At 39.9% G+C, this 13,152-nt stretch overlaps 1 protein-coding gene across 1 annotated transcript in view; it reads right to left on the reverse strand.

Moving 5' to 3' along the window:
* Positions 1-13,152, reverse strand: part of VEGFC (vascular endothelial growth factor C) — a 98,611-nt gene that overhangs the window by 12,868 nt on the left and 72,591 nt on the right. Inside the window, exon 4 of the mRNA XM_045069391.1 lies at positions 5,796-5,947. Coding sequence (XP_044925326.1) covers positions 5,796-5,947 — 152 coding nt within the window. The remainder of the gene's footprint in view (positions 1-5,795; positions 5,948-13,152) is intronic.

The raw sequence follows: 13,152 nt of genomic DNA on the forward strand, positions 1-13,152 counted from the left end.
TCTTTTAATGGTCTCTATTTTCCTTGTGGGTTCATCTCTTCCAGTGCTCGACCAGCTTCATGCCGGTAGCTACCGAAGAAGTGTGCCCTCCTTGGGGCACCTCCAGATCCCAATGCCTATGGAATATTTCACTTTGATTTCTTACAGACACCACAGACACCAATATGTATATTCAAACCAAATTCCCCGTTTCCATTCCATTCTCCCCGTGAACACGCGTTCCGTCTTTGTATCATCCGTGCACTTTCATCCTTAACTTCTGCCTCCGTGTTCTCCCACACACGTGGCCCCCAAGTGCTGGGCTTTCTGAAAAATGTCTTTCCACCTCTTTTTTCTCCATCCCCATTTCCACCACCGTGGGTCTCACCCTTATTATTTCTGTATCAGATTATTTCGTGAGCTGCTTCCATTTTTCCTTCTCCTGTTTTGCTCCTCCAACCCACCTACACAGGTTTCAGGATGTTCTTTCTAGAATATACAATGTAAACATGACAGGTCCGACATGTATCTTCTAATGGCTCTTGAGAAACTTGAAGAAAAAGTCCATCCTTGGCATGGCAGGTGCAATCCTGTGGACTTCTGCAGACCCAGGCTGGTCCTCTCCATCTCCAGCGTGATGGCAGGCATGTGTCCTGCATACACACTTCCTCTGCCACACTAACTCCAGTCCCTTGTTCGCACGACTGACTCGCTTATGGGATTTCTCTAGAGGAGCAATCCTGTCTACGTTCTCTACAGCCTGGCATGGTAGCTGCACCACACAGACACACAGTGACTGTTTGATGAATAACTCAATAAAGCACAGCATTGTGTTTCATGTACTTACTATACTAGATGCAGTTGTGTTTATATTCTGGCACATGAGCTGTTTTAGTTAAGGAAGTATATTATCCATTGTTTTAATATCCCACATCTCTTAGGATGGTGTGGCACACATGTCAGACTCAACATAAATGTCTTATGAATGAATGAATACTACTTTTACCAACGAACAAAATCTAGGGCATCCCTTCTTAATCACAAATGACTCCCTCCATAGAAAGAAACATTCCATGTAAGGGGTCATGGGGACTCCACGGTGTTCAAGCTGATGGAAAATATAAGAGGAAATAATTGGAAGGGAAGAGAATAATCTGTAAATACGTCAATATGAGTATTGCTATCTAATCTCTTCTCAATATAATCTCTTCCACCTCTGGAAGTTTTCTTCTTTCTTTCTTTTTTTTGATAAATATAGAAATTCCATAAGATATTGGGGAAAACATGGGTTTAAGAGCTATAAGACTTGAATTTTTATTTTTTTTTCTAGCACTTTTCTTAGCTGTTAGGTTTGTATGTGCTAATTAACATTTCCAGTGCTCAATTTTCTCATCTGTAAAATGTCTGTAAAAATAGCAGCCAACATTTACTGAATGCTCACTATCAGGCATTAGGCCCTGTGCTAACGCTGAGCAGGGATTACTGATGATGAACATCGCTGCGTCCGTGTGTGAGGTGTTGTCCTCCTCATTCTCATTATTGCTCTTATTCTATTACATCATCACACAGTATCAGATGGGTATGTAATAGAGCATAGTGTCATTGGATAGGTTGGTCACGAGGATTAGGTTATGAAGTTTACACTGCATTATTAATAACACTTTGATTTACGTTTTGTTTTGTAGCTGAGGGAAATGAGTAGCAAAAGGTTTCTAGAAGTTAGTGAAACCCCAAGCAGAAAAGGAATTTCCTAACCAGGAAGCTGTGGGCAGGGTGCACACCCTTCGTCCCCGTGCTCTGGGGCGTGAATCACTGGTGTGGCCTCCTTGTGGGGCTTGTATGAATATGATGTGGGCAGATGCTTGTGCAAAGTGATGTCTAGTGAGCTACTACTGCTACTACTAATCCAGCTAGAACACGGGTCCTACCTCCTTGACTGTCAGTGCTATGAGGCCAGGAGCAGGCAGGCTCATGCTTGTCCTCTCTCTACTACCTTGCAGCGTTCTTGGCCCATTTTAGAGACTCAATTATTTTATGAATCACTTATTTTATGAATGATTCATTTAGTGATTGAATTATATTCCTTCATGAATAATATGAAACAAAATGGTGCACTACTTATTTAATCCCCTAATAATGGGCATATGACGCCATGAGAAAGGAATGCCTCGTTTTCATCGTGCTGGTGGCTCCTGAGAGCACGTGGTTGGGGAAGAGCTGTGGCCACGGCTGGGAAATTTCAAACTCCATATGAAGGAGGGTGGGGAAGCTCTCTCCGCTGAGGAATCATGAGAATCTTAAGAGGTTTGACTTAATTACCATAAAGATTTTAAGCAAGCTACCGTTTTAAACCTAAATGAATTTCAAATCTATAGTTAGTAAAAGGATCTGTTTCTCTTGCCTTTTCAAAAATCAATTTTTTTACAAATAATTTGCATAGGATAAAATGCTATTTTAAATTCACCCCCCCAAATTTATGCACCCTTGTAACTATTATCACAATCAACATACAGAACATTTTCTACTACCGCACATGTTCCCTTTGTCCCTTCCAGTCAATCCCTACCACCTGTACCTTCAGGCGACTACTGAAATGCTTTCTCTCAATCTAGATTATATTTGTCTTTTCTAGAGTTCTTATAAATTGAGTATTATAACATGTGTTTTTTAGTTCAGCTTGTGTCACTCAGCTTAATGTTCTGAGATCCGTTCATGTCGTGCACATTAACAGTTCGTTCTGCTTATATCACTCAGTAATGCTCCACTGTACGGACACAGTGCAGTTTGCTTACACACTCCTCTTTGACGGCCATTTGGGTTGCTGATTTGTTGGCTAACGAAGCTTAAGTGAACACTGGTGTGCAAGTTATTGTGTGGAAGTATGTTTTTATTTATCTTGGGCAAATACCTAGAAGGCAATTTATGGATTATATTTGTAAGTGTATCTTCAAGTTCATAAGACTCTACCAAGATGTTTTTGCAAAGTGGTTATACCATTTCACATGTCTTTCAGTGATACGTGAGCATCCGACATCCTCTCCAGCACTTGGTTTTGTCATTTCTTAATTTTGGCCATTGTGGCAGCCATTTCTATTAATTTTTAACAAATGGTTTTATAACATAATTATATATTCATTTTATATAAATTGCCATTATAGTAGTTTTAATTAAATTGTGGGTCAAAATTCATATTGAGTAGAGACCAACATTCAAAGAAAGAGAAATAGAAGAGAAGAGAAATTATCTAAGTGCATCACAGTAAGGCAGACATTCACAATGGAGGCAATGTCACTGTAAGGGAGTAAAAACTGGGTATTGAGGAGGAGGAATCTTGAATCTTGCATTGATTTTTGGCTCTCCAAAACCCAATAAAAACTTCTGAATCAGTATTTAATTTTTATTGGGTTTTATGGGCTGTCATGTGAGCAGCACTGGCCCTGAAGATATGCAAAGAGTATGCAAGATAAGGGCTTTAAAATTATCCTGAAGGGGTGCCTGAGTGGCTCAGTTACTTAAGCTTCTGCCTTCAGCTCAGGTCTGATTCCAGGGTTCTAGGATGGAGCCTTGCATGGGGGGCGGTGTTCCTGCTCAGCGGGGAGTCTGTTTCTTCCTGGGCCCTGCCCCCTTCTCATTCCCTTTCTCTCTTAAATAAATAAATAAAATCTTTTAAACAAATAAAACTATAGTGAAGAGAGGGCTGTCACTGAAGTACTTTCTCTGGGCCTTGGGGCAGGGTGAGCTGAAACGCCGAGGACAAGGGCTGAAAGCAGAGAAATGGCTCAGGCACTTCATAGCGTGATTAGCTGTGGTGGCTGTGAGCCTGCCCGTACCTCAGGGGCTCGCAGTCCAGGCGCACAGGCCCGTCTACACACCCCCACAAACCCGCGCAAGGAGAAAGCACACACAGGGATCGCTCTGGGCATTCAGGAAGCGGAGACAGCAGTGGTATTTGGACACGACGGCGCAGGACAGAGACCTTCACCTGAACTCCGAGAGCTGGAACTTCCTCTGGGAAGGCAGATGACAAAGCGCACTTATTTTATGACAGGGCGAAGAGAAAGGCAATGCGCTGTGGGAAATGAGCTTGGTGTTCAGGGAATGAGACTTTGTGAACCCAGATTCGGTGAGAAATGAGATGTAAAACAAGAAAGGAAGGCTGCTCATGGGACAAGGAGGTGAGACCTTTGTGCTCAATTCCTTTGGGTCGCTGAAAGCCACGGGCAGTTTCTGGTCAGATGAATGGCGTGGTGGCTTTGAAAGCTCAGGGGTGACATTATGCAAGGGCTGGGGAGAGATCCGACCCAAGGGAATGGGTCTGGACACCCCAGCATGAGACCAGGCACACATGCAGAAGAGAGCGGACGAGCATGCCAGGGGTGGAAACGAGATACAGGCCTAGGCTGGAGCCCATCTCTCTCGGCCCCCACACCACCTCCCAAATCAACAGTGCTGGTGTGTGACAGCAGGAAAAAAAGCAATTAATGACAACCGTGTGATTTAGAGGTCTCCAAGGATATGAGAGAAAAGTGCTATGAATAATGTAGACGTAAACAGAATAAAGCTTTGATGTTTGTGCCTGTTCTATCTAATATAGTTAAACACACAGCAATATAAGAGATTTCAGGTCCATCTGAAACCTAACTTTGGGAACAGCATGGGGATAATGGCTGAAGCTCTCAGAAGGGAGGCATGGCCACGGGAGCTGGGGACACATGTCTGAGCTGAGTGAGTAAACCTGCACATACAACTTTGGGGTTCTGTCGGTACTGTGCCCCAAGTAGGGGCCTCAGTTTATGCATAGATGCTGGTAAGGCCTCTGTGTTCCCATGTGAAGGACAGACTTCACTCCAGTTAGGCTAGCCATAGTTTTTTGTGTGTCTCTGGAAAGATGAGGCTCCAATCTGCCACACTAAGTAAAGAAGCCCTGGGGAAAACTACTAACATTATCACATTTATTGTCAAGTCCCCTAAATGCAAGGTTTAAAGAGGTTGGTTGGTTTGTTTTGGTAATATATATGTTTGCACACCAATTTATTTAAAATTTTGTTACAAATGTCAAAGTTTGGTAAGTTTTATGCACACGCATTAGAAATCCTGAAAACCAAAATGCTGCAGCTTCATGTTGGGGCAGAAAGCAGAAAGTTCCTAGATTTTTAATGACAATGTATAACGAGTCATTATAAACTCTGCACAGAGTCAACACTCAATGCTCTAGGCAGGTCCTTCTGTGTGAGCAAGCACAGCATCTGTTGTCCTTTACCAGGCTAAAAAAATATGCTGAGAAAGGAATTTGAATAGCAAATGTTACTTTGAATGTTAATTTGAAGTAATAGTAAGAGAAAATTCTTTCAAGTACTTTAGTGTTTCAGTATTCAATGCTTGCTGAAATAAAAAATATGAGTAGAGGAAAAAAAAAACACTGAGATTGAGGAAAGGCAACTGGATGCTAATAGATATAAAATAATTTTTTAAAAATATTTTTTGTTTTGGGTCAGAAATCTTACCGAGGCTTAAGTGGCTTTAGCTTTCACATCAATTGTGAATTTGCACACTTGGTTGCATGGGGGACGAAGAGTGGAGCAATCTGTGTCATCTCATAGAAATACTTGTTTTATGTTGCGAACTACTCTATTAAAAGGACCTCCCTGTCTCAGTTTAATTTTACTTTTGTGCTGCAGTACCAAATTCATCTTCTTTTGTATCTGATGCAAAGTATATTATAGCAAATTTCACAAGAATTCTCATAATAAAATGTATTTACTTGAAAACAGTTTTAGCAGAGGATGCAGAAAGCAAAAGCTTTAATTCATACTCACTGTGGTAGTGTTGCTGGCAGGGAACGTCTAATAATGGAATGAACTTGTCTGTAAACATCCAGTTTAGACATGCAGCGGCAAGAAGTATGATTGGCAAAACTGATTGTTACTGGTTTGGGGCCTTGAGAGAGAGGCACTGTGATTTCAAACAACTACAAAGAAGGGACAAAAAGAAGAAAAAATTATATAGATGCTAAAAAATACCTTTATGGTCGATGTTGGAGTCCCCCAAGAGTGAGATTATCTCTTTCTGATAACATAGTGCTCGTTCTGCATGCAGGATGCAGAAGGCTTTCAGGATCACACTGTAGAACCTGTTTTGCTTCTAATCAGTATCCTTTATCAGAATAATAAACAGTCCCTTTACTTATCTCATGTCACTATGATAAAGCATATTAGAATTTTGATAACCAGCTAACAGTCACGGAGCAGAGATGCAACAAACCACCGTGTTCAGGGAAAAAGAATCTTTCCAGAGTCCCAGATTGTTCCAGGGGTTGTTAAAAAGTGGCACAGATATAAGTATCTTTGTGATAGAAGAGTACAAAGCTATTGGCCATACAACCTAGAGATGTTTGGTGATGTCCTGTTCTATGTAAACTGAATACAGAGACACAAAATACAGAGATGTGAAATCAGTTTTCATTCCAAATTAAATTTCTACCTCAAAGTAGTTTTACATTTGTCTACTCTATCTTATCAATTAATTATGTTCAAAAGAAAAAGAAACACATTCATCACTTAAAGATTTGTTCCTGCTATTTTGGCAAAGGTGTTATGAAAGTAATAAGCTTAAAATAAGGTGGGACATGATACACAATTGTGGGCTAGAGTCTCAAAATTTCAAGTCTCATTCTGAATGCCTTGTCTATGGGGAACTCTAATTCTCTTGTTTCTTCTCCAAAATTAATGGAATATATAAACAAATTAGTGATTAAGTAAAACTAAGTGGATTTAAATTCCCAGGTTTCTTAAAGTCTGAATTACTAGTAATGATGGTGAAAGTGAAATCTTGGCCATTACTTGCTTGGTAAGATCAGTCTGTAGTCCTGTAACTGTAGCTAAACTGCTTTGGTGTTATTTGGTGCCTTTTCAGCAATACGAGCCATGCTAAAAATGGTTACAAACTTCAGAGCTTTGTGATTTGGCCAGTCCATATAATTTCAGGCCAACGCTTAAAGATCACTGACAATCTTTAGGGAATTGTATTAGTTGCCAACTTAGTCCTACAGGGAGATTCATGGAAATGAATTTTAAAGAATGAAACACAGAGATAGCTAAATTATAAACTCCACATTTTCTTCATTTGAAATGTATTCATTCTATAGTCACTGAAAAATTCAGCTACTTTTTTTTTTTTTTCTCTAATTCAGCTACTTTCTAAGCACAGGTACTTTAGGCGGAACAAGCCCAGGGTTATGCCCCGACAGGGCATTTTTTAAGAGTAAACCCACTTGTAAGTTGTGTGAACTTGGAAAAGTCATTTAACTTATCTAAGCTGTATATTTCTTTAAAAACCAGTAAACTGAGGAAACATTTGACCCATTGTTCATGGGACTGTTAGAAAAATTACATAAACTAATGTATATGAATGTGATATGCATCCTGATTGCCATATAGACGTGTTATTATTTGAATATTGTCTCAAGATTCTAGATGTTCTCCAGAATACTGTCCGTGCTACGTAGATAATCCCAGCATATAACCTCAACATATCCCAGTATTATGACGCTGACCAGTTTCTTCCCTAAAAGGACATTTGTTTATGCAGTTTGGGAGAAACCTTTTATTAGATGAGCTGTCACTGACAGAAGTCCTTTGCACTAGGTAAAACTATTTTAAGAGAGAGAATTGTGCAGTGTCTAAATACACTACAGTTTCTCTGCTTCTTAGAACATTTCTGGACCCTATGTTAAGAACCAGTGCAACAAAAGAAACATAAAGTTATTCCAAAAATAAGCAGTGTTTAATGAATGGCTTATTTAACTTTCATATGTCTAAAGTTTATAAATTATTTAAACCCCGTAATAGTAGAAATAGTAGGAAGATGTACAGGTCTGCTCATAAAACCTTAAGAATTTATGTCTACTAGGCCATTATATTTGTGTCAGAGCTTAGGAGAGCCATTTAAAAGGCAACAACGTTAGAGTCGTAGTGGAAGTCCTAGACCCTGACGAGATTACTTGGTGAGACCATGACTGGAAGGTGGAAATGTCTAATAATGGAAACCCGGGGAACAGGTGCACTTGAAGGATGAAAAAAGGCAAATGAACTAGTAAATATGTCGGGGAAGAAGGAAGCCATGCAGATAGAGAGCCAGGAGGGGGTCACTGCTAAGCCGCGGGACGCCGAAGGCAGAGAGGAGCGCTTCACGAAGGTGTCTGTGGCCACAGGGTCGGAGGTCTGGGGCAGTGGGAGTAAGTGTAGGGATGGAGTGAAAACAAATGGTACCGCAAACGGCTCTAAGGGCTCTGGTGGGCTGGGCTATGGGACAGGAGCGCGGGCAGGGTGGGGATGGAGAGGAGAGAGCCCTCCAGTGACCAGAGGGAACGCTTAGATAGCTCAGGTCGGATAGGGGGAGTTTTGCCTGGAGGATGGGAGGTCAGTTAGCACTGCAGGGTTTGGCACCCTCTGAAGTGACAGGAAGCAGAAGAGAGCCTGAGCGTGAGGGGTAAGGGGCTTCTGGTGTGGAAGCATGCCTGGTGTTCCCCAACCCTGTGCCTCACAGCACCTCCCACGCACCTTTCCTCCCGCACTGCTGCATCCCAGACTCTGTTCTGGCACTTTCTCCTAAGGGCACAGAGATCACAGCAAGCATGGACAGCCTTCAGCCCCCGCTGGGGGTGGGGGGTGCTGGGGGATAATGTCCGCAACCTGGACCTGCCTGTGAGTACCAAGTGCAGACTCAGGAACTGGGGCTTCGAAGAAGGTTCTAGTGAGATCAGAACACTTCAGTGCACATCAGGAAAGCATCTTCCTGAAAATAAGCCTGGTACTAAACTTTCAAGGGGCGGAGGAGAGTTGTGGTCTGTGAACACGCGGACTAAAGGCATAAAGGGGCAGGTAAAGAGGGGCTAAAAAAATACATCGCTCGATCAGTCTGCACAGTCACAATCACAGTCAACTAATTTGATCACATTCATAAGCATTAGAACTACAGTACAGGGGAGTCTGGGTGGCTCAGTGGGTTAATCATCTGCCTCTAACTCAGGTCATGATCCTGCGGTCCTGGGATCTAGCCCCACAACTGGCTCTCTGCACAGTGGGGAGCCTGCTACTCCCTCCCTCTGTGCCCCTCACCCTGCTTATGCTCTCTATCTCAAAGAAATAAAATCTTAAAAAAATAAACTACAGTACTATATGAGAGAAAAATGTACTTACAGTTAAATAAATATAAACCCCAAATTTTAACCGGACAGGCAAATTTCTTTGAGTCTAAGTAAACAACTGACCAGTTAAATTCAGTTAATTTCATCAAAAGGAATAAATCTTCTGAAAATTTAAAGTAAAAAAAAAAAAAAATCAATCCAAGACTTTCCTTCTCTTGAAATACATATCTTCCACCTCCAAATTTTTACCTGAATGTTCTACCTAGTTTCTTTAATTCTTTACTTAACTGTCAGTGTGGACAAAATTCAAGAGTCCAGAGAAAGATGCCTTGACCAATATTAAAAGTAGAAAGGTTCTTGATAATTAACCTTTCCTCCTCTACGACCTTCAGGACGAGAGCACGCCATGTGTGTGTGCATCAAGGCACAATTGTATGTATCGTGAGATCAGAACACTTCAGTGTTCTTTCACTGAAGTGTATCTTTCATTTTCCAAATTCTGTCTGCACTGGTCTTAAGTGAGTATATTGATGGACTTCTCTCACTTAAAAGGATTATAAGGTTTCTACTTCCTTTTCAATAAGTATGATAAATTCCGTCTTCCCCCTTACAGATCAGTTTGTGAATTTTGAATAGCTATATTGAATCCCTAAATTACTAAAAATGTCTGCAGGTCCTTTTGCCTAATCAGATAGTGTATACTTAGAAAATGTAACCTTTTGTGAACTAAAAAATAGTAATAATTTGAATCACCATATAAACTCACAAGGTGCTACCTGCAAGTAAGTAAATATACTTTCCAAATATCCAGTGACTTCGCTCCTTTACTAGAGAGAGAGGAAGAACCAAGAGCAGAGTCTGGGCACGTGAGTCTGCACCTGCCCCTTCCTGCTTCTGTGACTGGGAAGAATTCTCTAAATTCCCTTTGCCTCAGTTCTGTTACCTATAAAAGAGGGATAGTAATGGTGTGATTTCATAGTGGTCTTCTTTGGATGATGATTCCCCTTCAAAACTGAGTTGAATCTTTGAGGAATTACAGTATTTTTGTTTAGAATTTTTCCTTCTTTAGTTTTCAGTAACTATTGATTCACTAACTAGCCAAGCACCCTGCTAGCTTTTCAAGAGCCATCAATGCATAACCCTTGATAACCCTGTCCCCCCCCCTCTCATATATATATGCACACATGTATATACTACATATACGTATATATCCACATAATATACATATACATATATATCTATATATAAATTTACTAGGTTAGAATTTTGAACTATCAAATAGTTTTATCACAAATGCTATTAGCAAGAACCTGCACTTTAACCCTCATGAAATCCATGCTTGCCATTATAGAAAGATCTAAACCAACACAGTAAATAACTGTAATTTTCTCTCAAAAAAGAGTCAAGGTCTACCCATGCACACCACTGCTGAAACAATCAATAAATTCTTTAAATTTTTACAAAACAAGAATGCTTATACTAGACTGCTTTGTGCCGTAATGGGTGCACACTAGTATTTTCTATTTTGGATTTAAGCTCATAGAGTGCGAAGTTTATGTATTATATTCAGTGTGAGCTAATCATTCCTTGTCTATATGTGTACTCAGCCAATATTAATTGAGGATGATGACATTTATACTTTGATATTTTGAACATGATGATTTTCCCAAGACAGTTTCAGGCTATAAAGTGAACTGTTCTTGAATACACGATAATAGCGTGTACCTAATTTAGGATCTAAGTAGTAATAAAATTGATCATGGAGACTGAAGGTGTATGTTTTGCTTATGCCTGTTAGAGCAGTTGCTGGTTTTGAAGAGCAAAAGGTTTATATAAAGATGGCATTTAAATAAGCCTGGAAATTGAGGGGAAAAAAATCTTTGTATTCTGTAAAACCTCCACAAACAGGAGAAAACACCAAACATTTCCAAATGAGAGGTTCCCAGTTGTTTGTTATCTAGTGGAGTTCCTTCATAAGAATATCTGATAGCCGATTCTCACCAACAAAAATGGACTTCAATAAAGCCACATTTGGAAACAATAGAATTGTTCACGCCAGCATAGCAACAGTCTCAAAGGCAAAGCAACAATCCCTGCTTCTACTTATCTTGCAGGCTATTCAAGAAAAAGGTGTAGAACTTCCTTACTGACAAGATCCTGGATTATTCCTTTGGAATGTGTATGTGGGAACAAATACCAAACCAAAAAAAGGGAAAAAAAAACCAACAAAAAAACCCCGCCCCCCAACATAGCCAGTTTTTAATACCCCCCAACATAGCCAGTTTCTCTTTATAGCATATCTCATTGCTATTTTTAATTTAAATATTCCAGCCCTGAGTCCATTAATGAAGTATCAATGTGTAGCTCCTGGACAGTGTGGTAATAACTGTAAAATGAGGGAGAGACTACATGGCATTTAAAGAAATAATCCCTAAAAATGGGCAAATGTGAAAACTGAGGGTCCACTACCAGCTTTTCAAGGGAGCATCTGAACCACACGGCCCACCTTCTAGGACCTACAGAACTGAAAGTGGGTCTGGGAAGAACGTAGGACAGCAGATGCTAATGGATTCATGTTTGTACTGAGTTACTTTTTATGTATTATTACACATAAAATGCAGATACAGTGCTGCAATTAAAAACCCCCATTCAGGAGTTTTAGAAATTCTGGATAAAATCTGTACACAGGATAAATACCTTAAGTTGGGAGAAAAGGGTATTTTTAATGGACGCATCTTTTTCTCTTAAGGCAAATGTTACTCTTAAACTCCCGATAACTTGTATTGGTATAGAACTTCTCTCCCACATCTGGATAAAACCTGATTTCCAACAACTGTGCCTGCCAGATATTAATTAGCTAAAGATTCCAAACAAATCACATTCCACTTGTTGAATACATCTGAATGCAATCTTTCAGACTGCTGCTCTGCAAAACAGTATCTCTGAGTTGCGTTCCATAGTTGCACATTTTACTTAGGTTTAAATACGTGTTGGTAAAAAAAAAAATTTTCGTGAAGCGCTCAGCTCAACTCATATAATCTGGGATGTTTTTGCTAATATATATGCTTATATTATTTCTTTATAAAACAATACAAAATAGATTAACTTGCTTTTTTTTTTTAGAATGGCAACACAGAATTTTAAATCCTGTTGTGCAGGTCCCTGAGAAGGGAGTAGGGAAGACCCAGCTCCCACACTGCTGGCTCCTTCCACCGGCACTCGTGAACCCAGCAAAGAGGCCGAGGTTCTTTAGCTCCAACTCCCAGATTTCCAAGGAAGCCCCACTGGGTTTGGTAGTTTTTCTTTCTCATTCCTATTTCCCAAAAAACTATGTAAGGTAAATACGAACATTAAAAATAATGTTTTAATCCAAATGTTTGGCTCAAAAGCAGATGACTTTCTTCTGCTTCTCTATTTGAGTCATCAAATAATTTATCTTCTGCAAAATTCACTTTCTCCTTTTCGGTTATATCTCTTAAATATACAACTTCTCATAAGAAAATATACTGAAAGCACATGTTTATGAAAGAGGTCAAAAAGACGCCCAATGTACTTCTCAGAAGCAGATAGCTGGGGGACTTTGAAGCAGTTGTGACCTACTAGGTCGTTCTGGAATGCTTCGTGCATCTGGTTTCACTTTTTGACTAATGGCTGTGGCTTCCTCACACGTTCTGCTAACCTGCCCTTCACTGAGCCCCATAAAACAAATTCTAGGAAGTTTTTATAAAAAACTTGGGTTTTAAAATACTTAAGGTACATTGTCCTTAAAATTTATATGATTCTAGTTGGTAACTTTTGTTGCTAAAGGATATGTCTGGAACTCCTTTAACAAGGCAGAAATTATTTTTTTTCCCCTACAGAAAATACAGCAATAAGGAACTTCCCCTTTATGTTTGAAAGAGATCCTCCCATGCTCTCCTTTATAGTATATTGAAAATACAGTATATGAAAATAAAATAAAAAATATACATAGGAAAGGTACTACTTAGGTGTAACCTTTTATGAGTTGAAATATAAGCAAAAATGTT

Source organism: Mustela putorius, unplaced genomic scaffold (assembly GCF_011764305.1).
Source record: "Mustela putorius furo isolate JIRA1106 unplaced genomic scaffold, ASM1176430v1.1 tig00003932_pilon_pilon_pilon:0A:0A, whole genome shotgun sequence".
In the NCBI taxonomy this organism is placed as follows: domain Eukaryota; kingdom Metazoa; phylum Chordata; class Mammalia; order Carnivora; family Mustelidae; genus Mustela; species Mustela putorius.